Genomic DNA, 27,046 nt, shown 5'->3' on the forward strand with positions numbered 1-27,046 from the left:
CCCCCCCCCCCCTCCCCAAGATGCTTTAGCCGATACAGAGAAACAAACCAGGAAGTAAATAGTGACATATACTATGTAGTGGCCATGCTCGGTTACTACAACTCAGGTCCCGTACACTTTAATGGGAGCTGAGGTGCAGTAACTTCTGCTTCTGGCTCCATTAACAGTATATTCCAGAGGTTCAGGCAAGTAGCATATTGGCCTGGTTGCCAGTTGTTGGCATTTCCCTTTTTTGATATGGAAGGCCTGTCCTGAGAATAGGCCATCAATAGTTTCTTATTGGTTATTACTGACAAATTCCTTTAAAGTACTCCTACATACATGATTAAAGGGAATCTGTCACTAGTTGTTTTGGGGACTTGATTGAGGGCATCATAAACTAGTGACAGAAATGCTGAACAGATCGGTGTATTACTGACAGCATTCTGTTCAGCCGTTCTCCTGATGTGCAGGTGAATGGGCTTTGTGCCGTCCCACAAGATTGACAGCTGTCTGTGCCTAAAGCTAGACAACTTCCAACTGCCAGAGAGTGCCGGTGCTCATGAATATCCAGGACTACTGAGCACATGCACATAATGGAGAGGACTAGTTTGTCATGCTCAGAATCTTTTGCTATTCAGAAGGATTTCTTCAGAATAGAACAATGTAAGTGATACATCATTCTGATCAGCTTCTCTAGCAGAAGTTTGTGCTACCCTTAGATAGGACAGCAAAAATCTACTGACAGGGTTAGTTACTCTTTGATACAGCGCAGTGATTATATTATAAGGCTATGTTCAGACATGGTAAGATCACGGAACGGCCGGTCTCAGAACAGATCATCGCATGTGCACCGGATGATCTTTAGCGCCGCTGAATTTGGATGCGGGCGCATCCGTGCGCACCCTCATCCGAAGTCCCTGCTGCACACAACGGAGCGTGCGGCCATTGTGTAAACTGACAGGGTTTTCTACAGCTGATATTCAATGAATAGTGGCCGCAGAAGACTGACATGTCAGTTTCTCGCGGCACCGCTAGGGATCTCCACCGCAGTGTATACTATATGTACACACTCTGGCTGGGAATCCTCAGATGGCAGCACTTGTTACAACGGCTGTTATTACTACAGAATTTACGTAGTGTGAACATAGCCTAATACTGTAATCTTGATATAATAACCATGTAGAATTAAATATAGCATATAGTAACGTGCATAGTGAAGAGAGGGGGCACTGATCATTGGGGTCCCAGAACTGAAGGGCCTTGGTACCCCACCAACCTTGCTAGCAAAGTCAAAGGGGATGGGACCAACCAGGCCTCCATGTGTAGTCACCATGATCCGTACGCCCTTGTCTATGTTATTTGTACATTATATGCAACACGGACACCAAAGGGTTTCTATACAACCACATATTTTATTTTTTAGCCGTCCAATCCGTCCTTGCTCTGCTACCAATATTCCAGTAACATCTATGTATTTCTACGTCACTAAGCACTCGTCCAGCGGGGATATGAGTCTGCACCCTATCTACGCAGACAGGTAGCCATCTCTCTCCCATCCCCGTCCCTGTGCCATCTCTCTCCCATCTGCGTTCCTGTGCCATCTCTCTCCCATCCCCGTCCCTGTGCCATCACTCTCCCATCCCCGTCCCTGTGCCATCAGTCTCCCATCCCCGTCCCTGTGCCATCACTCTCCCATCCCCGTCCCTGTGCCATTACTCTCCCATCCCCGTCCCTGTGCCATCAGTCTCCCATCCCCGTCCCTGTGCCATTACTCTCCCATCCCCGTCCCTGTGCCATCACTCTCCCATCCCCGTCCCTGTGCCATTACTCTCCCATCCCCGTCCCTGTGCCATCACTCTCCCATCCCTGTCCCTGTGCCATCAGTCTCCCATCCCCATCCCTGTGCCATCTCTCTCCCATCCCCGTCCCTGTGCCATCTCTCTCCCATCCCCGTCTCTGTGCCATCACTCTCCCATCCCCGTCCCTGTGCCATCACTCTCCCATCCCCGTCCCTGTGCCATCTCTCTCCCATCCCCGTCCCTGTGCCATCTCTCTCCCATCCCCGTCCCTGTGCCATCACTCTCCCATCCCCGTCCCTGTGCCATCACTCTCCCATCCCCGTCCCTGTGCCATCTCTCTCCCATCCCCGTCCCTGTGCCATCTCTCTCCCATCCCCGTCCCTGTGCCATCTCTCTCCCATCCCCGTCCCTGTGCCATCACTCTCCCATCCCCGTCCCTGTGCCATCTCTCTCCCATCCCCGTCCCTGTGCCATCACTCTCCCATCCCCGTCCCTGTGCCATCTCTCTCCCATCCCCGTCCCTGTGCCATCACTCTCCCATCCCCGTCCCTGTGCCATCTCTCTCCCATCCCCGTCCCTGTGCCATCAGTCTCCCATCCCCGTCCCTGTGCCATCTCTCTCCCATCCCCGTCCCTGTGCCATCTCTCTCCCATCCCCGTCCCTGTGCCATCACTCTCGTCCTGACTGCAGCTACGATGCAACAATTTCCAGACATGCATCTGTTCACTCAATGGAATTAATCTCCAGAGTCTACTGAGACTGCAAGAAAGCAGTTTGTTCTTCTTGGTGGAGGGCAGGGGGATTGGGTGGGCAGTGACAAGTCATTTAGTATACGAGGGGTGATTGGAGGGACAGCCGGCATGGGTGCAAGCTGTTAATCTACCTGTTTTAGCACATCCAACCAAGAAGCTCCAGGTCCCTCTCTCTACCCAAGGTTATTTGCATTTTGCTCGCGAACCACCTAGTGGATCTGCTTTGAATTGTTACTTTGAAAGAATACTTTTAACACCAGCCATGTTTGTAGCAGTGTAACCTTGCAAGAGAGCAGTCCATGCTGCTTTATCCATCTGTACTCTGTGCGCTTGATCGGGGGGAAAATCCAGCAAGCTGAAGAGAAGCTCCGATGTGCCAACTCTAGGGAATCTTCCTATTGACTCTCTTGGAACAAAAAAAAAAAAAAAAAAAAGGAACAATTCGGACAGACCCTTTGCAGACGGAGCATATAGCAAAGGCTCCTTTTTCTTACTCTCTGGCAAGATGTATGAAATCTCCAGGACCCTTAATGCTGCTTTATTAAATAATGAGGTAACAATTTGACACTTTCTTGACATTTTCCGTGCTGACTTTAAACTGCTGTAATGAAGAATGATGATTCCCCCAAAAATTTTTAAAAAAAATCTAAAATGAAGACAAATTAACCTGATTTGAAAAAAAATTTGTTGTTTTGTGGCTTTTGCGAACCAAAAAAAAAAAAATCAAGAATTTTTTTTTTTTGCCTCCTCTCTTCTTCTTCTTCTTCTTCCCTCCCGTGATCTTTGAAACCTCTTTGCAGCCAAGGGGGCTTCCAGTGTATTGCCTTCCTTAGTCCTTTTGACAGCATAGAGGTTAATGAGTGCGTCAGTCGCCTGCTGTTGCCTATGGTAGTACCAAGTATGACTTGCAAGCTGCCCAGAGTAGGTGTTTATTAATGCTGAATTGGCTTGTGGTGTAGCCCATCTGGACTATAAGAGACGCTGCAGATTTCTTGTGATGTTAAGATGTCCATACCGTTTGGAAAGGATGTTTGCTGGAGACAGGCTGAGAGATACGCTATGAATCCGTCCCTATTACATGCATCTGCTGCCGCTAATGACTTACAAGGCTGCTCATTTAGGGTAAGGCAATCTAATCACCTTTTGATTTGATTTTCGGAGGGATCGTCCGTGCACCAGTTCCTTGTCTATATCTTTTTTTATTTTTTTTCTCCTCCTTCCTCTTCTTCCTTTGCAGTGTTTTTTTCCCCTCGGCATAGCTGATCCTTGCAGGTGTAGCATCCTATAGCTTTATTATTTCTTATATGTTACCAACTTTACCGAGAGGGGGGTTTGTATATAGAGGCTTGCAAGTTTTTGATAGAGCTAATGAACCTTGGCTCTCCAAGCTGTTGCAAAACTACAATTCCCATCATGCCTGGACAGCCGAAGGCTGTCCAGGCATGATGGGAGTTGTAGTTTTGCAACAGCTGGAGAGCCAAGGTTTCCTAGGACTCATCCGACGAACCAGTAAGCCACTTACTATGGTAAAAGTTGTGTAATTTTCCAGAACTTGGGTTATTGGTATCACCGGGCGCCAATTTTTGGTCGACCCATAAAAAAAAGTGGAAACGCCCTAAGCGTCCTAATACGCACTTGCAAGCTGAATTATATACAAAGTAGTCATGTGGTTGTGCTATTGTGATATTGCATTTCATGTGCTCATTCCATGGTGTATGGCTATGTATTATGTGGGATATAATGAACGCCAACCATTCCTCCTCTCACCGGTCGTTGTCCTTTTCATTGCCTTAGAGTTGAGGGATAACTTTCAGCCTGGACAGATGGCGCCCCCTTACACACTATGGGACTCGGAGTCTTACTTTAAGTAATTGTATTAGTCTGGGGGTCCATAATAGAAGGCAATACCCCGGCCCATGATGATATTCATCAGAAATGGTCATAATATACAGTGTCTATATTCCTATGTTCCCTTTATACTATAATATATGTCAGTCCTGGTGATAATAAGACACTTACACTACATCCGACCATTATATTAAAGTGCTGAGAATTGATGTTCTAAAAGAAGTGACGGAGACACCTGTACCCCCCCCCCACACACACACACATACATACACACACACACACACACATACGCACACATACATACACACACACACATACATACATACATACACACACATATACGCATACACACCCAGTCAGTGTCTGTTATGGCGTCTCCCCGTACTAGATGACTGCATTAGTGCCCTATAGGAAAGGTTACGCTTCATTGGATCTAATTCACTTTCCTCTCATGTCTATATACAGTTGTGAGATCCGCCACCCCGGCTGTGGCGTCATTTGCTGTTATTGTGGGTAGCTGGAAAACTGTGCAGCCTGTAACCAATCATAAGTCAGCGATTATTATTCTACTGCGCCACATATCATTAAAGCAAGAATCTGATTGGTTGTTGGGTTTAAATGCGTGTTCTACTGCTTGGTTCAATAAATTGGGAATGGGTAGATAGATAGATAGATAGATAGATAGATAGATAGATAGATAGATAGATAGATAGAAGAGAGATAGATAGATAGATAGATAGATAGATAGATAATAGATAGATAGATAGATAGATAGATAGGAGATAGATAGATAGATAGATAGGAGATAGATAGATAGATAGATAGATAGATAGATAGATAGATAGATAGATAGATAGGAGATAGATAGATAGATAGATAGATAGATAGATAGATAGATAGATAGGAGATAGATAGATAGATAGATAGATAGATAGATAGGAGATAGATAGATAGATAGATAGATAGATAGATAGATAGATAGATAGATAGGAGATAGATAGATAGATAGATAGATATAGATAGATAGATAGGAGATAGATAGATAGATAGATAGATAGATAGATAGATAGATAGATAGATAGATAGGAGATAGATAGATAGATAGATAGATAGAGATAGATAGATAGATAGATAGATAGATAGATAGATAGATAGGAGATAGATAGATAGATAGATAGATAGATAGATAGGAGATAGATAGATAGGAGATAGATAGATAGATAGATAGATAGATAGATAGATAGATAGATAGATAGGAGATAGATAGATAGATAGATAGATAGATAGATAGATAGAAGATAGATAGATAGATAGATAGATAGATAGAAGATAGATAGATAGATAGAAGATAGATAGATAGATAGATAGATAGATAGATAGATAGATAGATAGGAGATAGATAGATAGATAGATAGATAGATAGATAGATAGAAGATAGATAGATAGATAGATAGATAGATAGATAGATAGGAGATAGATAGATAGATAGATAGATAGGAGATAGATAGATAGATAGAAGATAGATAGATAGATAGATAGATAGATAGATAGATAGGAGATAGATAGATAGATAGATAGATAGAGAGATAGATGATAGATAGGAGATAGATAGATGATAGATAGATAGATAGATAGATAGATAGATAGATAGATAGATAGATAATAGATAGATAGATAGATAGATAGATAGATAGATAGATGCAGCTTGTAGATCCATTGATAAATATATATGGCCAAGGACATTTCTGGTGGTGTACAGGTCTTGGATACAGGATACATATGCTATATATGCGCTTGTTGTGTTATACTGCCATGTGACATTGCGTTGGCAGAAGTCACATGGTTTGCTGCGTGCTTGGCCTATGGATTTTGGTTTAGGGTATTATTATTATTATCATTATTATTATTATTATTATTATTATTATTATTATTATTATTATTATTATTATGTTTTAATTACATTAAATCCAAGAAAAGTTAAGTAAAAAAGTTGTGGTTGTTTTTCCGACAGTCCTTGAAGCCAATATTTCCCAGATCAGTAACGTTTCCTCTATGGCCCATGGAGAGTCCATGGCGCTGTGTAAGTCCTTGTGTCCCTGGTGTTATCAGTCTGCTGTGTCCTGCAGTCATTGCCTTGTACTGGATGTATCCTTCCATCCCCGCTGACGGACTGGCTCGGTGGAGACGTTCGGTGCTCTCAGCACTTCTGCACAGTAATGACTTTTCTCTCTGTTTACATTAATCAATAAGGACAAAAATCCCTTAAAAAGCTTCCTGCACATTACAGAACGTCTTCTATCTCGCCGCCTCCAGGGAAAAAATACAAATGTATCAGGAAACTAAAAAGTGGAAGCGATGGTATAATGTTATAATAACCCGTCCCTTCTAAGCATTTTATTATTGATCTTCAGATCAGTAATCTGCAAGAAGTGGCCCAAGATGCTTCCTGTGAACACAATGCTACTAATGGACTCCAAGGCGGAGGTTTCCTGACGCAGCGCCATTCCCCCCGCTCCGGGTCACAGCTGATTTACCACTCTGGATAATGCATGCCTCCATAATGCGATGGTATCTCATTGGATGTGGTATATGGGGGGGGGGATGATCAGCACATCACCAGATCAGCGGTATCATCATAGGTAACTTACCTACAGCTCAATCTGCTGATTGGATTGGTCCAGGCTTATAGTTCTGAAATAGGCCACGCCCATTAGTGACATCAGAGCTTGGTTCTGGGATTACCATGTATTTACCATTGCCTAGGGCGGCAACCAATATTGTTTCAGTATAATTTTTAGGCGTAAGTGGATATAGACTATATACTTAGTGGAGTCAATATAGGGTGTTTGTTAGAGTGTTTCCATATTTACCACCTACCTGTACCTTTACTCTGTCTGTGGTGCTGCCATACTCATAGTCATGGTCATCATCATGGATGAACCATACAGATGGCCATACCCTTTGATCTATACGTCCTTAATGGGTTTTGAATAGTTTATGGCAATCCCTTAGTCTAGCTCTTATATATCCTATATATATATATGTGTGTGTGTGTGTGTTATGTCTGCTATGTCTATGCTGACTTTAACCAATGTATGGAGATGGAGTGCAGGTATTTTCGTGCACGTCATGCACGTTGCAGGGTTTAATAATCATAACGGCATGCAAATAGAGATTTTGCACTTTTTATTCTTCCCTGCCTATCCAATAGATGGATAGATACATATACCTATATAGCACATGTGCATTCAATGCATTCAGAGCAAATGCCCCAGATAACCTTCAAAAGCTACCTTAGGTTCTAGTTGCCCAGTTGCCACCATTTTTATTGTCCACCACGGCCGTATTATGGTCACTTGCACAAATGCACCAGGTACGGTCAGCTTGTTCCATGGCAGGTTCCTGGTGGAGCTGTCTCCTGACTGACGGAGCCGCCCCTCCTGCTCTGCACAGATGTGCCCGCTGTCTAGCACTGGTGGATTTCTATCTGTTTTTGCACTTTACCAAACATGTAAGACATAGACTTGTCTTCAGAAAGGAATCATATCAAACAATGTCTTCTTCCATTCAATAGAAGAAGAAAAAATTCAAGGAAAAACTTTCATCGGGGGTTGATGTGAAGGTCGGAGGGTCAAGTCACGGCCATGAGGATTACATTTAGTGCAAAGTAAAAAAAAAAACAAAACATAAATAAATAATTAGGAATCTTACTTTGGGTCATGTGACTTCCTTTACCCCAACCTTCCCCCCTCTCCACCATCATATGTTTTCCTCCTCCATTCAACTCACAGTGTAATGCTCAAAAATCAATAATTTGGATGACTACAGTTTGCACGCTGGAAATGACCCGTGAACTGATACTGTTTGAGCCAGAAGGGTCCAGCTGGTCACTAATGATAAAATACAATGGCCATTTCTGTGACCGTCACCGAGCCATTAACCCCCAGGCTCCAGCAGCAACACATTCAAAAGGAACCCACGGCCAGAAGCTTCCCGCGGCAGACAAAGAGTTAAGCTCCCTAGCTGTTAGAAGACAATTTCAATAGCACCTTGCATAGCCCCGCCCACCCCAGCTCCCCCAGCCAATCAGAGGCAGCCTTTATCTGACAGATAGTCCCATAAATGCATGCAAGCAGCCAGCCAATTTTCTAGCAAGGCTCTATCCAATTTTCATATCTACACCCTACTTTCGAGAGGCATCAACACAGTCTCTCTCTCTCTCTCTCTCAGTTTTTTTCTTTTTCTTTTTTTTTTTCTTTCCTTATTTTTTTCCTTTCCGGTTTTTATTTCCTTTGTTTTTTTTCCTCCTTTCTTTAGAAAGACAAAGATATACTTTACGATTTATTTATTTATTTGATATATTTATTTATTTTATTTATTTATTTGATTTTTTATTTTTTTTTTTCGATTACTGGACGCTTCTTTTTTTTTTTTTCCGGGCACTTCGTGGATTTGGAAAAAAAAAAAAAAAGACAACTACAACAACAAAAAACAATAACAAAAAGACATTACAAATAATAACAATAATACACAAAAACTATTTTTTTGGAATTTTTTTTTTTCCAAAAACATATAATAAAGCATTCTCGAAAATTAACTGTTGCCGGGAGAAAAGTCGGAGGGCACGGCGAGACAATATTAGCAGTTAAGAATGGTGATGGTAGGTACCGTATGGCATTTCTTTTCTTTTTGCTTCTCTCTTTTATGTTTCCGCGTTGCGTTCAGTGTGTCGATATGTTGTGTCTGCATCTCTTGTTCTATGGGCATTATGTTGCTGCCGCTTTAGTCGTAGTATCAGTGGGCTGCTGATTTTTTTATTATGTCGCTTTGTCACGTGCTATCAGGCTGTATTAGAATGCATATTATTGCCAAGGTCATTCCGGTATTGCACGCTTATGTTAGACAAAAAAAAAAAGCACCCTGTGTACTGTGTATAGCGTTGCGATCATCTGTCTCCATTTAACCTGTGATACTGTGTATGTGTGCGCGTGAGGTTTCTTTTCTGCCATTGTGTTTCTCGGCACAAAGACTCCTTTAAAAAAAAAAAAAATCCTTAAAAAAAAAAAATCTCGCCCATGCTGCTAATTTGGGTTGGTCTGCTCCATCAGTATGGTAATCTTTCATGAGAGTAATATATAGGGGCTTGGTAAATGCTGCATATTGTATTTCAGAGTTCCCTGCCGTGACCTCATAAAAGAGGAGGAGGCAGGCGTGTGGTTGAGCGCGCACTCTGTGTATGTATGTGTGTGAGTGTGCGTGCGTGTGTGTGTGTCCTTCGTAGCATCTCTTGCCAGCAGTACTGTAAGAAGGAATGTCAGTTTTTACATAACGCTCTTTTTGGTTTTGACACTGTGACAAGCTTGAAGGCTCCATCTCAATAGTCACAGATGGAGTGGAATGGCTTAAAGATGGTAAGTGCATTCTATCCAACGCTATCCTTTGCCTTCATTTTTATTTCTTATTTTTTTCATTGCCTATTCCCTACTAAGCAATTATTTCAAATTACATTCTGTTTTTTTTTTTTTTTCTCCCGGCTTTGCGATTTTACATGGGTAATTCGTGTCGAACGCGTGACTGCTGTGTTGCATCCAATCTAGGATAGGACCTTGACAACTATAATGTCAGTGCACGTCTATCACAGAATTACTTGGTGCTGTGTAATCTTCATTTGAATTACATGAGTCTTTGGCCGTGTCAGGATTTTTTTCTCCTTTTTTACGCTGCTGCTGCTGAAAGCTTTCTGCCTTAAAGCAAAAAAAAAAAAAAAAAAGACCCCCCCCCTTTCTAAAAAAAAAAAAAGCCTTTGCCGCAGAATGCCCATATGTTAAATAAGTGCAGCTGTCTTTTCTTCCCTTACCCCCAAAACACTGAGCATGTAGCTACTTGACGCTTCTTTTGTGTGCTTTTCTCACAATGGGTGTAAAGTGCCACACTTGAATCTTTGCAGTCGTGACCTGCATGGCATTTCATTGAACGCTGCAGGGACACAAGGGCACAATGTACCTACAGTTTCCTCTAATCCCTCGAACCTGTTGTAGACTTGGACCTTTAAGGAGGATGAGGAGAGAGAAAAAAAAAAAAAAAAAAAAGCTACTTCCCCTACGATATGAGGATTCTTCTTCTTTATCTCCTCCGAGCGCCTTTCTTCATTCTTAAGGAATTGTCTTTGTCTGCTTGTTTTGATGGGTGTAAAACAAACAAGATTAGATGGAGCATTCTAAGCGAAAGCTATCGCTCCGAGGGGAAGCCAGAGAAAGGTTGCCGAGGAAACGACTAGGGAAAGAGCGGAGATAGGGGAGCAGGTGGCAATCATTTGGGAATATAGCAAGCGGCGTGAAAAAAAAAAAAGGACTGGGGTTACCGCTATTATCCGCACTGCTTTATAGCAGTCACAACTTTAATTATTCCGTACATATAGGTGCTAATTACATCTCCGCACAGATGTACGGTGAATCGCTAAACACTATTTTTAAGCATCTGTCTCTCTATAGAACGGTGTATCTTTTCACGTTGTGTACTTACTGAGCAGGAAGAGCGAAACCTTGACCAACAATAGAGCAAGCACAAACACACAAACATATGTATATATATATATATACTGTAACTGTATACGTATATAGAGAGAGACGTTGTCCTCATTTCTTCTTCCAGGTGGATCACATAGAAAAATACACTTATTTTTGAAATTTCAACATGGGCTTTACAGAACCTGCAGGGGGTTGAGATGGGGGTTGAGTCCCCCCCCCCTATAGTCTGTAGATTCCATAATTCCATCCACCTTCTCCACTTCCACCCCCGAAATGTCAAAAAGTGTTGAGGGGGCTATGCATTGGACATTAGACATAGCCAAAAGGTACCGTAGATATTCCACGATGGTTAGACGTTTTCCAATATCAAAATAGCCACTGTATACCGTTAGTAAGTTTACTAAATTTAGAATTTTTTTATTTATTTGTAAATAATAGAATTTGACTTCATTGCGTCTATGCCTTTGTTGGGTAAGGAGATACCTTCACATGTCGGTACAGGGGGATGTTAAGACCCTATAATCTCTATAGGTGTCTTACTCTAGCGCACACAACACCTCGGTTGACTAAATGAATAATGTTATAGAACGGCAGACAATCATCTATGATGGAGAGACAGCTGGTAGGGGAAGGGAATGGTTATATTGTGTTCCTCACCAACGTCCACCATGTCCTTTTGGAAGTGTGTGGTTTGTGCATTTCACTTTTTGCTTATGTTGATGCGTTGGGGCGACTGCTTTTGGCCTTGAGATTTGGAGAGAATACTAATTTAGTAAAATTGAATATCTGTGTGTTTTTCCCCCTTCCCTTGCTAGTTTAAGGTGGAAAACTTTATGATGACCATAGACATAAGATATTTATCTGCAGACTATAACTTCTTTTAGCTAATTGCATGTGTATGGCGACCATATCGCACGTGTATGACCACCATGCCAGATACCAGATCGACAAAGTTAGCCTATGAACAACTTTACTTCCCAAGCTACGTCTGGGACTAATACTTCCTGTTTGTTATGAATTGCATTGCCCAGAGCTTCCTGGGGGAAAAGACAAGAACTGTCCCCATTTTACTGCATTCCCTGTGGACTATATAAGTCTATGGCTGAAGGAAGGAGAGATGGAAACTTCAGTCTAAGAATAGAAGAACCATGATGATTTTTTTTTTTTTTTTAGATTGGAATTGGTGTAGAAGTGACTTGACTATGTAGAAGGAGGCTCAATCCTTAACTCTATAGGGGCTCTGATCATTGGATTTACTATCACAGAATTGGAGAGTAGATGGAAAACTAAGCAGACAGGGAATTGAGAGCTTTGTGTCTGGATATCATTCCTATGGGTCATCCCTAGAACACTTTGTAAGGATAGTTGCAGATCCATCAGGATACATAATGCTATCTTTATAAATGGAATAAGAATAACTCCCGTTTGGATGTGGAATAGTTAAAATCCCTCCCGAATTCCCCAGTTGCTGTAAAGGTTCCTTTATTGTCATAAACTCACAGTTTCCACGGACACCTCAGCAAATTACCCCAACCGTTAACATGGTTTGTTGATGCCCTTCATACGGTGAGAAGGCAACGTTCCCTACATTGTTCTTTCCTAGATTCTTCTGGCTTTCAGCACCTTGGTCAGCAGCCCAGAGGCCTCGGTCAATCCTAACTATTCTTCTCCAGTCTTCGATGCAGATATTGCCTTGGCTGTCATAGGATCTGTCTCCTTTTGTGAATTTAAAATCCAATTCTTCTCCTTCCCTTTGTTCTGAAATGATCAGTGTCTCCCAGCAGCCACTGATTTCCATGTTACACCCCCTCCTCCCTTTTTATTCTTTACCTCTTTGTTTGCCAAATGCACAGAGCATAGTCACAGTCATGTCTCCATGTCCTGAACACCATCACCACCACCAGCAGCAGCAGCAGCACTTCTCCTCGATTTGCGGTGGGGACTGTTGAGTGGAGTAGTGTCCTTTCCCCCCGCTGTGTGTTTAGCCTCTTGGCTGTGCATGAGAAATAAAAGAAATATAGATGAGAAATATTCCCCCCAGGGGGGATATAATGATACCAAGCCTGGCTGACTCGCCGAGCAGTGTACCTTACACACAGTTATTTGTCTATGGGACAGTCGACAGTGTAGACGTATTGAATAAGTGCTGCAATGCAGTATTTTTTTCAATGTCATTAGGGTGTTTAGGGTTAGACAAAGCTTGTATTTGGTGGGACGTCATAGAAAAAAACAACGTCTAATTTCGAGATGAACTGGGGGTCGGGGGTTCGTCAAATTTCTCCTCCTTCTGTTTTCATGTTTTCAAGGTTGCCCAATTACCCACAAAAGGTGACAGCCTGTGAAGGTTAAAGGAGTACTCCCACCCTTTATGCACTGTAGGATGCTCATCTAGCAGTTACATAATTCTTTTGCAACAGCCAAAAAGTGAAATGTAGCGCAGATATATCGATGACGTATCAAGCGTTACATAAAGCGCAATAACTTTCTGACAGTCATTTCAACCAAATATTGAGTTGAGTTTGGCAGCAATATAGAGTGTTTTAGACAACTTGTGAGCATGACCAGTTGAGCTCTGCTACATCAGCGCATACACAAATTCTTTACCTTTATGTGTGAGGAGGAAAGGTTGTCTTATCATTATCCTTGAATGATCTATAATTTACTGAACAGGCTAGATGTAGCTATAAAATATAGTAATAGCACTAAATAATGGCGCCATGTAGCGTATGGAGAGTCTATGTCCATCGTTTGGGTCAAGAAAGCAGAAAATCTTGCTGAAAACTATCGATATGTTATAATATGAATCCAGTAAGAAGCCTTGCAGATGTCTGACACTCGTGCCCCAAATCCACTATAGGAAGAGGCAGGTTAAAAGAAATACTTTCTAGAATAAATGAGACATCCTTCTAGTTCTTGTAGCTCCGGGCTCCGTCTTCCAGTGGGGACAGAGTTTATGTATTGCGTAGTCAATTGTTTCTCATTACATTGATTCCAAGGGACTTTTAAATGTGCACTCTTGTAATGACCCCTGACCCCGGGCTCTGTCACATTTACGGCACCATAACGGATAGTCTTCCAAAGCTATAAACATAACCGTTCAGACGCAGCCATCCGGAAAACAAGAAAGAGCTGATGCAGAAAGGAAGGATTAAGATGCAAATATTTGCAGCTCCATGACAGCTCATAAAGGAGAGGAAAGACTTTTGTCAAGTCAAATAGACATTTTGAGGTATTATTGTGTGTTCTTTAATGATCTATAAAGGCAGAGAGTTGGGTTGATGTATGGGGGGGGGGTGACTACTATCTACTCTAACACGTAGGCCTCTGATGCCAAGTAGTTTTCATATCAATAAGCCTCCTTTATATTATCTCGTATACATTCTCATCTTATCTCGCCATGACGTGTATTAGGTCAAGGCTTTGCACTGGGTTGGGGGTACTAGGGCATTATGGGTAAATAAAATCAGGCTCTCTCTCTCAGAATCAGATTGGAGAACCCAAACACGCCATAGGCAGCTTATTGATTTTAATTGGTGTGATGTAATACCTCGTTTCCCCTCTGGAGGTGCTATAGGGAAACTGAACAACTTGGTGCAGAGTCTCCTCATACGTAACAGTTGGAAAGCAACCATGGAATTTAAATGAGTTGTGTTAGGAAAACATAGCTTTCCAGAAACAGCACCACTCTGGTCTTCAGTCTGTAAGCGGTATTGCAGCTTGGTTCCATTGAAGCTGAGTTGTAATGCCACACGCAACCTGAGTACAGGGGTGGCGTTGTTTTGGGGGAAAAAATGTCTTTGTTTTTCTAATCTTAGATATCCCTTTTAAATGTATTTGCATAATGCGTTGACTACGCTATATAAGCCCGGAATGTACACAGGATAAGGGAAAAGATACCATATGGGAAATATATTGGACTTAAACATAATAATTTTGGTGTATTGTGAGTGAACATTGGTGGTGGAGACATATTACACTCAGTTTCTGATTTGTCTATACTTGGCTCTAGATCGTTGACATATTGGGTGTATCCCGTTATAGTCATATAGTCCCCAGTTTGTTGGCAAAGTGGGTGTGACATCCAGCGCCCAGTGTCTAGTAACGCCCATAGGAAACACCAATGTTACTTACCGTGAATTAGTGTTTTCCTTAAAGAGTCAGGTGGTTGAGAGAAATATCACACTGAATAACTAACACTACAAACAGTAGATCTGAAGCGGTAATGTTTCTCCTTGAGGAGATGACAAAGCTGGCATTGAGGAATTTTATAGGCCAGGCAATGCACTCTGGGAAAAGGGAATGCAAATTAGCTCTCTAGATAGAACGGCAATTTACCAATAGATAAAAACAACATTGAATTGAGTTGACCCTATAGTCAAGTACTGTACAATATGCGGTGAACACTAACAAAGTGAGTATACACCAGTAAAGTTATCCCAAACTTTAGTAGAGTTGTTGGGAATTATATATATATATTTTTTTTGCAATTGCAATTATATGATGTTTGGGCCATGTACATATATATATATATATATATATATATATATATATGCAAACTAATTTCCCATGGGATTAATACAAGATTGATGTAAACATAGAAAAAGAGTCCCACATATGACCTATAAGCCACCAGTGTGACCTACCTGTGATGTAAACCCAGTCTATGAGTCCAGACTATATGGGCTTTGTTCATTGTGTGGGTTATTTTGATCACTTGCTATATTAATCCTCTCTGATATATAGGAATTCATTAGCTATTGGTTGGTTATATATCCCTGTCCTATATTATACACAGTTTGCAACATATGAATAGAGTCTACAGGGACACTCGGAAAATGAATCTATTCATATGTAATAAAATATTAATATCTGTATCATACTAGTTAGTAATGCTGAAGAGAAAGGAGTCTGTGCAGGCGGTCAGTGCTACAAGCAGGAATATTCCTGGGGAAATTGACTCATCAATATCTGGGATTCTTCTGTACTGGTGCCTCAGTAATAAAAAAATAATAATAATAATAATAACATAAGCATGAATAATAAAAAATAAAATTATTTTAATTATATAATAACAACTTACTATTAATTACATAATGTAATAACAATAGTAATAATAAGAATATATTAACTGTATAATAAAAGCAATGTAGCATAATGGCTCTGTTCACACATAGCATGTCTGTCAGTTTTTTTTTGGTTTTTTTTTCCCAAAGAAAACCAGGAGTGGATCGAAAACACAGAAGCTGTGCAAATCTTTCCATTATAATTTTACCCAGTAAAGTTCTACTCCTGATTTTGGTTAAAAAAAAAAAATGACAGAAATACTATGTGTGAACACAGCCTAATAGTCATATTATAAAATAAATACATCTTATAATGTATAATGTTATAATAAATAAATAAACTATTAAAGATATTATAACAAAATCAAATAATAATAATAATGATGAATATTAGTAATCATTTAATAATATTAGAACAAGATATATATATATATATATATATATATATATATATATATAAATCATAGAAAAATAATAATAATAATAATAATAATAACAATAATAATAATAGTAAAATAATAATAAGAATACTTTTTCTTTAAGCACTTTGTAGGGTAGTGTACATCCATGACAGTATTGGTCACCTTTAGTATCTCCTTGTCATACCCACTAGGGTTAAGTTCTGGGCCAATGGTGACATATGCCGCAGTATGGTATACAGTTATATACATCTGCTATTGAGGCATATGAGAAAAAACACATATTCTCCATGTCTGTTGTATGCCGTTGTATTGGATACGGACCAGCAGTTGTATTGGAGACCAGGCTTTTCTGTACGGTTAAGGTTGTATATCGGTCTGCTGGCTACACATATGCCAACATAGATGTGTACATTGGCAGGATTTGGCACTTAAACATGGTGTGAACCTAGCCTAAGAATACCCCCAATACTATGTCCTTGTATAGTCAACCCCCCATGCTAGTAATGTTATCATGTCCATATGGCGCAGAATAATAACAATGTAACAAAATCAAATCATCACAAGAAACCAATTTTGTTACATTTCACCTTTCTGTAAGAGAGAGGAGGGTCTGAATGTCTGAATGTCTAGCAGATAGATGCACTGGTCCATTAAGGAACCCTCCCTAAATATTCTCCTCCCCCCTCCCCCATGTGTAAGGGCAATGAGGTGGTTAAATGGCCTTTCATTTACTCGGCCTTGCATAATTTTCACCCAGGCTTGTTTCAAAGACTAGAAGAACTGGAAACTCGGAGTTCCTCCCGCTCTGCTCCACCATCCTTCATTATTCTGTATCCCCAGAGGATCAGGTGATCTTGAAAGGCTAAGGAAGTGTTTAGAAGCACATAGAATCTTTAATTAAATTGGATGGAGACATGGCAAGGGTGACTGTGCGCGCTGGAAAGGGGCGGGGGTAATAAGGTCGGATAAATGGATGTGCACGCACATTTACAAAGATGTGACTGCAGCACAGTACAAAATGCAGAGCTAGCCAACAAAATGCTGCTCCGCACTCCCTCTTCTGCATGGAAGCTTAACCCTTTCCAGTTACGGACGAGGCCGTTGCTAGCATCCTTTCAATCTGTTACTTCCTTATTTTGCTCATGCAGTAAATTCTCGGTACAGATGTCGTAAACTCTTTCAGGTCGAGTTCTTAGTCCATTGCGATTGATGGATTTTTCCTTCAGACCTATGGAAACTCATTTGATATGGCGACAGGGTATATCGAATCCACCTCTGCTGCATCCCTATTGGACAACCTTCTCGACAGAATATTGGTGCTCGGAGTTGACAAAATTCCGACAGACCAGGCGACTACATGAAACAGATGTTATGTGCGATAACACAGAGTAAGGGATATTCTGTTTACTGAGGCATGGCCCAGCTCCGTCTCTAGGGGACCAGGCAAGTGGTTGCCACCTGGACGGAGTGTAGTTGTTGTGCTGTCTAAAAAGGTACAGGCTGAGATGGTGTTCACACAGTTTTGAAAAAAGAAAAAAAAAAAGGCCACAATAGTTATTGATGCAGTCAGAAGTGGATCTAGCAGGAAGGAGAAGTATACGTTCTTCATTTATCATTCTCATTTCTTTTGCACTCACTCCTGACTTAAAAAAAAAAACTGCATCAAAAAGTGCAGGGAAATATTCCCCAAAATGAATGACTCTAAATACATTTTGAAATGCCACTAGTCAAGGTGCATTAAATGTTACATACGCAGGAGCTAAGATATTCTGTGCCACCAGTCAAGGTGGTTTAGATATACTGTGTCGCCAAGCAAGGTGCTTTCGGTGGTCTGTGCCACCAGGCAAGGTGCTTAGATACTCTGTGCCACCAGGTAAGGTGCTTAGATACTCTGTGCCACCAGGCAAGGTGCTTAGATACTCTGTGCCACCAGGCAAGGTGCTTAGATACTCTGTGCCACCAGGCAAGGTGCTTAGATACTCTGTGCCACCAGGCAAGGTGCTTAGATACTCTGTTCCACCAGGCAAGGAGTTTTAGATGTTATGTGCCACCAGTCAAGATGCTTTGGGTGTTCTGTTCCACCAGTCAAGGTGCTTTAGGTGTTTTTTGCCACCAGTCAAGGTGCTTTACATGTTATGTGCCACTAGTCAAGGTGCTTAGATACTCTGTGCCACCAGTCAAGGGGCTTTACATGTTATGTGCCACCAGTCAAGGTGCTTTAGGTGTTTTGTGCCACCAGTCAAGGTGCTTTACATGTTATGTGCTACTGGTCAAGGACCTTTAGGTGTTCTGTTCCACCAGTCAAGGTGCTGCAGATGTTCTGTGCCAACAGTCTAGGAGCTTTAGGTGTTTTGTGCCACTAGTCAAAATGTTTTAGATGTTCTCTGCTACCAGTCAAAGTGCTGTAGATGTTATGTGTCACCAGTCAGGGTTCTTAAGGTGTTATGTGCCACTTGTTAAGGTGCTTTAGGTGTTCTATGCTACCGGTCAAGGTGCTTTAGAGGTTCTAGGTGCTGAAGTTGCTATTTGGACCTTCCTCAAGCATCTTTTTCCCAACTACATCTTTTTCATACTCTTGGCTTACTCTTTCATACTCTTTCATACTCTTGAAGTGTTACTTCAACTACAGAAGCACGGGTTGGGGAACACTATCTTAGTATAACTACTAGCACCAATGAACCTCTTGATCACATTTTTAGACCTGATGAGGAAGTTTTAACAGATCTAATGTCATCCAGTAAAGCCTCTTTGAGAAGTCCACCCAAAATTCTATGAAGGTGATTTTCTCAAATAAAATGGCTGCTACACATAACATATAGGGGACTGAAAACCATCACACAAACTCTGGCCTAGATAATGGGACGGTCTTTTCAAATGGTAGCGGATCCATTGTACTGGGTTTATTTGCCCAACCTGTCTGTCGATAGCATTCTTCCTAGAAATATCCAGTTAGTAAGTGCCCCCAAGTAGGCATAAAAAAAAAAAAAAAAAAAAACATCACATACTCACCTAGTTTGCCCCTCTGTCCACTGGCATCTTCTTCCTCTCCCTGCTCTGCGAACACACAAGTGATGTCACTCATGTGCTGCCAGTGCGCTGGGGGAGACAGAATGCTGCCTGTGGCCACAAAGGGGGTTGTCACAGCAGGGAGCCAATAGCTCCTTTCTGTGTTAATCACATGGCTGTTTTTAAGCGTGAGCGCTTATCAAGAGCGCTCACAGTTAAAAGACTCACTTGTGTAGTGAGACTTTTTTCACTGTGAGCACTCTTAATGATCGCTTACAGTTACAAACAGTGATAGGAATGACACAGCAAGGAGCTATAGGCTCCCTGCTGAACCAAACCCCTTTGTGGCTGCAGGCAGCATTCTACCTCAAGTACAGAACTCCAGGGCGGGGGTTGGCGTATACCGGATAACGAAGTTGGGACAAATTGAATATGGACTGTTCAGACTATGCTGTCAAGTGTCGGAGGGTGGGTGCCCTTAGTGCACCGGCCCTGTAGCAGTTGCGTGCTCTGCCTTCACGGTAGCTACGCCACTGCATGGAATAAAATACATGCTCTGTAGAGCGCCTTGGCGTGAAGTCAACACAGTATAGAATTCTTGACGTCTATATGTGACACATTACGGTTCCTTACAACTGGAAACCTGCGCAGAGCCACAATACAACGCTGGGCACGAGACCCTCGTAGAATGACAATCTCCCCAAACCACGTTCTGTTCTATTTACCTGGGTCCTTTGTATTCTGCGCTGTGATGTTTTTGTTCTCCCAAACTGGAATTCTCGATTTTCTATCTGCTATTCAGCCTCCATGTTCGGTATTGTATAAGCATCAATGCGCACACATATATCTGAATGGCTGTATATAAGGCTGTGCTTTCCTCCTCACAGTATGCGATGCTTAGTTAGCTCCTAATTATTATCTCTGCCTTCACAACAAAGACGGAGCAGGAGTGGGAGAGAACCGGGAGTCCTCGGCTTTTTAGCTTTCCTCTCAGAATAAGACTCAGTATGCTCCTGGCTTCACCAACTATCAGCTTGTCCTTAATGTATTCATTAAAAACAGCAGAAAGGGATTGAATGGACGGAAATATAATCAAACGCTATAGGGGAGACGCTGGCTGATGGAATATTTTCATGGGGTCTATATTGTCCGCCGATATAGGATTTCTGTCCAATTGCTTCAACTGTATTGATATCTAAACTGCGTCATTGATTAGTTTTCAAGCAATTGCTAAGCGTTTGAACACAATTGATAGTAATATAGATGTAGCGGAGCTCAATTTGTCATTTAACCGTTGTGTATCGTGATAAGTGGCTGAGCAAGGACTGGAGTGTACGGACTGTACGGAGGCACATCGGCTGCCTATGGCTCCAAGCTCCGTCTACGACCATAGCGGGCCTGTAGGGCGCCAATAATAAAGCGAATCTGTATGGTACAAGGACAATACAGTCCCTATTGGCATCTATGGCTTCTGTATTGCTTACAATACATTACAACCCATAGTGTAGCCATATGCATGAGATTTTAAAGGTGACTTAAAGGGGCAGTTCAGCAAAATAAATAAATAAATCTTTTCAAATTATCTGATGCCAGAAAGTTCAAAAGATTGTAATTTACTTCTATAAGAAAAAAAAATCTCCAGTCTTCTAGTACTTATCAGCCGTTGTATGTCCTGCAGGAAGTGGTGTATTCTCTCCAGTCTGACACAGTGCTCTCTGCTGCCACCTCTGTCCATGTCAGGAACTGTCCAGAGCAGCAGCAAATCCCCCAGTCTCCTGGCCAAAGTCGAGAGCGGTTACAAAGAGCATATACATTAGAGAGGTCAGCCGAATGCACCAGTTTTGATGGGACCAGTTGACTTTCTAAGGGATATGTGGATATCTCCACTTTCAGGAGACAGAAACATCAGGCATCTTGGCTTTTAGCTGCCTGATCTTTTTGTTCTCTGGGAGATAAGTCTGGCAGTGGCTTACCTCCCCACTCCCTATTCAGACCACATAATTCCTGAGCCCTACGTTCATGTGTTTAGGGTGAATGCAGACATAGCTGTTAGCTATTAAAGGTATATGGCCACACCTTATCCCCTATTACACAAGGCGATTTTAAGGAGCAAACGAGCGGTCAGCGTTCCCTGCTCGCTGCCGGCGCTATTACATGCATCGGCAGTGAGTGGCTGAGCACAGCGGGGGCTGCCCGGGTGATCGCTAGATCGTCCAGGCAGCCCATAGAGGATAGCCGCAACAGCAACAATCAGCCGACATCGTTCATCTTGTCTGATTGTTGTCTTCTATTACATAAGACGATTATCGGCCGAATACAGACGATAATCTTTTCGTGTAATAGGGCCTTTACTCCAGAGTATCTGTCCTGTCCTGCATTACACGTACAACTAGTGTTGAGCAGATCTATCACAATCTTCAGGTTCAGCAACACCAATGCCTGATCTCACCAGAGGGGGCACTGCAGTGAAACTGAACACTTACTTAGAGATTTGCGCACAGCTGATCGCTGAGATTCCCAGTAAGAGGACACTTTATCACCAATAGATCCTTGACGTTCTGGTTCGGCAACACTATCCGAACCCGAGCGCTGGACGTTTCATTCCCAGCGGCTGCAGAAGTTGGATGCCGCCCTAGCGCTGCCAGGAACGCACAGGAATGTTTATTGCCAAACCCCACACATCCGCTCAACACTACATACAACCCATTGCTGGGAATGGACACTGTGTAATGCCTGATCTCACCAGTGGAGGCACTGCAGAGAAACTGAACACTTACTGAACACTATCGTTCCCAGTAAGAGGTCACTTTATCACCAATAGATTGCCAATGGATTCTTGGTTGGCCAATAAGGAGGACCCTCAGTGTGTGATCCCAATGAGAATCATAGCTTGGTATTATAACCACTGCTACATGTTCACAGTAAAAGGGTCAAGTATGAGCTGTCAGTCGCCTCACGTCCGTCATTCACGTCCGTCATTCACTGTGTGATTAGCTGCTCCATATCTTTTTTCTAACAGGAAGCTATTTGTCAACTTGATATCCTCCAGGTATACAATTATAAGGCATTTGCACTGCGCTAAATCATCACCCCCTGAGAGTTTAATTAACACTGTGTTCCTAATATTTCTATGTTTTATTTAATTTTCAAAGACTCCTTTCCTGCTAGTTTATTCATTTCAAATTAGCATTTTTTTTCCTTGCACAGAATCTCATTGGGTATTATTACAGACACTATTATGGATGGGGCTATTTTTAATTTCCTATTGAATTTGTGCTCCTGCGATCAAACCTGCAAAGTATTGTTTGCTCTGCATAAATTAATTTTAATTACATAATGGTGAGCGAGGTAATGACAGACAATTGCCCGACAGGTTTCTTTTGCCTTTGACAGATACAACCGGCACGATGGGGCAAGTGATGGTCAAGTCCGGTTATAAATAATAGTAGTAGTAACTATATATATGACGTAATAATAACACTCACCATATCAGGCTCTAGACATGAGCACAGTCATTTCACACCAATCCAATTCCCAAAAATTTGGGGCATAGAAAATGTTTGAGATATACAGTATTTTAGAATCATCTCTAAATGGCGACCTCTCCTCGTAGTCATACACAGCCGTATATCTCCTGCCTTTTCCTACATGTCCCATACTGCACTACAACTACTACTACTACTACTATTACTACTACTAGTACTACTACTAATACTATTACTACCACTACTACTACTACTACTACTTTTTTTATTTTTCATTTTTTATTTTTTATTTTTATTTTTATTTCTATTTTGGAGATTTATTATTCTGGTACCTTTCGCTACCCAAAGATAACATTGCAAATTTTAATACTACTGATTTCTTTATATACGTGGATTCTTTCCTTTTGCATGTTATTTATATATGTATATTTTCCCGAATTAATATTTCGTTGGGTTTTTGTTCAATCACTGTTTTTGTCACTAACTTGGTTTGTATATGTAGACATATGTGTTTCTAACACACTGTGTTTCATGTTGTGTAGAGCCATGATTAAGGGCGAGTGAGCCCGAAACGCGTCGGCATTTTAAACATTATCAAATAAAGTTATAATTTTAGAGAGCTGGAGAAAATCTATTTGTCTGTCTTCTGTTGGATGCCCTTGGGTCCAGGGACTATTCTCACGCGCTCTCAGAGTGGCATACAGCCAAAACAGGAACACCGCACTTTGATTCAAGGGACCTTGTTTTTTGAGTGCTGACCATTTACATACTACTACTTTTACCATTACTACTACTATTACTACTACTACCACCACTACTACTACTACTACCAATACTACCACAACTGTTACCACCACTACTACTACTACCAGTACTATCACCACTACTACTACTACTACTACTACTACTATTACTACTACTACTACTACTACTACTTTTACCATTACTACTACTATTACTACTACTACCACCACTACTACTACTACTACTACTACTACCACCAATACTACCACAACTGTTACCACCACTACTACTACTACCAGTACTATCACCACTACTACTACTACTACTACTACTACTACTACTACTACCAGTACTACTTCTGCTGCTGATACTACTACCACTGCTACTACCCCTACTACACCTACTACTATTACCACTATTGCAACTACTACTACCAACACCCTACTATTACTACCACTACTATTATTACTACTACCAATACTACTATTATTACCACTACTACTACTACTACTACTACTACCAGTACTACTTCTGCTGCTGATACTACTACCACTGCTACTACACCTACTACTATTACTACTATTGCAATTACTACTACCACCAACCACTCAGTGTACTGTACAGGAGCAGGGATTCCAGTCTTTGGCAGGTGTCCCTGCTGCTGCTGTATATACTTTCCAACAGGCAATTCTGAACCTAAAGAAGAATCTGAACCATAGACAGATCTGACTGATTTGTAACTCGGCACTCGGTGTCCATTGCTCTTTACATGACCTTTTGTCCTAGAACCTGTCGCCCTTTGTCATGCATGGGATGAAACTAGGAAACTGAGTAGTCAAGGGTGTCATGATATAGATATATATATATATATATATATATACAGACCAGTGTCTTGTTGTTCTATGTATTTTGTATTTGTTATATACAAACACTCATTTATGCACAGTACAGTACATTTGCATTCACCACATCCAGTTTGGCCCTTGTTTTGTTTCCCCAGCTTTAGTAGACACCTTCCTAGGCGGTGGCTTCTCTCAGCTAGGCTGAAGCCAGATGTACAGGATCTCGGAGTAGAGAAGTAATTATCCCATCCACGTGTCAGCCATGCGGAGTCCCATCTCTCCGCTCTCCTGGTGCGTCCTAGAGACGCCTGCAGCAAAGCAGAATGCAGTTTGGAATAGTTGAAAGGAATGATTAGAAAATTATTTTCCAATGAGAACATCCAATATTTGCTGTAAAACACAGTGTGGGGGCAGCTAGCAAAGAACATAGCACAGTCAGGAACATAGCATAGCCAGGAACATAGCATAGCCAGGAACATAGCATAGCCAAGAACATAGCATAGCCAGGAACATAGCAAAACCAGGAACATAGCATAGCCAAGAACATAGCATAGCCAGGAACATAGCACAGTCAGGAACATAGCATAGCCAGGAACATAGCATAGCCAGGAACATAACGTAGCCAAGAACATAGCACAGCCAGGAACATAGCATAGCCAAGAACATAGCACAGCCAGGAACATAGCATAGCCAAGAACATAGCATAGCCAGGAACATAGCAAAACCAGGAACATAGCATAGCCAAGAACATAGCATAGCCAGGAACATAGCACAACCAGGAACATAGCATAGCCAGGAACATAGCACAGCCAGGAACATAGCACAGCCAGGAACATAGCACAGCCAGGAACATAGCATAGCCAAGAACATAGCATAGCCAGGAACATAGCACAACCAGGAACATAGCACAGCCAGGAACATAGCATAGCGAAGAACATAGCATAGCAAGGAACATAACGTAGCAAAGAACATAGCACAGCCAGGAACATAGCATAGCCAAGAACATAGCATAGCCAGGAACATAGCATAGCCAAGAACATAGCATAGCGAAGAACATAGCATAGCCAGGAACATAGCATAGCCAGGAACATAGCACAACCAGGAACATAGCATAGCCAGGAACACATAGCACAGCCAGGAACATTGCATAGCCAGGAACTTAGCATAACCAAAAACATAGCACAGCCAGGAACATAGCATAGCCAGGAACATAGCATAGCCAGGAACATAGCATAGCCAGGAACATAGCATAACCAGGAACATAGCATAGCCAGGATCAAAGCATAACCAAGAACATAGCATAGCCAGGAACATAGCATAGCCAGGAACATAGCATATCCAAGAACATAGCATAACCAAGAACATTGCATAGCCAGGAACGTAGCATAGCCAGGAACATAGCATAGCCAGGAACGTAGCATAACCAAGAACATAGCATATCCAAGAACATAGCATAGCCAAGAACATAGCATAACCAAGAACATAGCATAGCCAGAAATGTAGCACAGCCAGGAACATAGCATAGCCAAGAAAATAGCATAACCAAGAACATAGCAAAACCAGGAACATAGCATAGCCAAGAACATAGCATAGCCAGGAACATAGCATAGCCAGGAACATAGCATTTCCTTGAACGTAGCACAGCCAGGAACATAGTATAGCCAAGAACATAGCATAGCCAGGAACATAGTATAGCCAGGAACATAGCATAACCAAGAACATATTGTAGCATAGCCAGGAACCTAGCATAGCCAGTAACATAGCATAACAAAGAACATAGCATAGCCAGGAACATAGCACAGCCAGGAACATAGCATAACTAAGAACAGAACATAGTATAGCCAGGAACATAGCACAGACAGCAAAATAGCCCAGCCAGGAATATAGCATAGCCAAGAACATAGCACAGCCAGGAACATAGTATAGCCAGGAACATAGAATAGCCAGGAACATAGCACAGACAGCAAAATAGCCCAGCCAAGAACATAGCATAGCCAAGAACATAGCACAGCCAGGAACATAGTATAGCCAGGAACATAGAATAGCCAGGAACATAGCATAGCCAGAAACATAGCACAGCCAGGAACATAGCACAGCCAGGACCATAGCACAGCCAGGAACATAGCATAGCCAGGAACATAGCATAGCCAGGACCATAGCCGACATATCTCTTCATATCTGTCATGGAATGTAAGCTCTTTGGGGGAGAGTTACTCATCTTTATTCCACTCGTTTGCACCCCCCCCCCTTCCTTGGCCATGTTTAATCTGGCATCCTTATTATCCCTTTGTGCCACTTTTAGGTGGATTTGTGCCTTACTCACCTTACATTCTGATACATGATCACACACCATCAAAATAACCATCAATGTTTAAAAATAACGGTTGTTATTTACCGTTAAATGACGTCCATGAAAAAAACGGCCATTATTTTAAAACAATGGCGGTTATACGTAAATTAACGGCCTTTGCTTTAAATATTGTCCATTGTTTCCTGTTAAAGGGGTAGTTCACAAAAATTTTTCTTTCACATCAACTGGTGCCAGAAAGTGCCAGAGATTTGTAATTTACTTCTAT

At 41.7% G+C, this 27,046-nt stretch overlaps 1 protein-coding gene across 6 annotated transcripts in view; it reads left to right on the forward strand.

Annotated features, from left to right (window-relative positions):
• The first annotated feature begins 2,859 nt into the window (after positions 1-2,859).
• The window catches only part of ELAVL4 (ELAV like RNA binding protein 4), a 100,638-nt gene continuing 76,451 nt past the window's right edge, over positions 2,860-27,046 (forward strand). For 4 of the 6 annotated variants that reach the window (XM_069979485.1, XM_069979488.1, XM_069979489.1 and 1 more), the window contains exon 1: positions 2,860-3,086. In XM_069979485.1, coding sequence (XP_069835586.1) covers positions 3,039-3,086 — 48 coding nt within the window. In that variant the 5' untranslated portion in view covers positions 2,860-3,038. Of the gene's footprint in view, positions 3,087-8,860; positions 9,042-9,668; positions 9,793-27,046 lie in introns of those variants that run through there. The other 2 variants (XM_069979487.1, XM_069979486.1) reach the window with 2 other exon arrangements.

Source organism: Dendropsophus ebraccatus, chromosome 8 (genome assembly GCF_027789765.1).
Source record: "Dendropsophus ebraccatus isolate aDenEbr1 chromosome 8, aDenEbr1.pat, whole genome shotgun sequence".
NCBI lineage: Eukaryota > Metazoa > Chordata > Amphibia > Anura > Hylidae > Dendropsophus > Dendropsophus ebraccatus.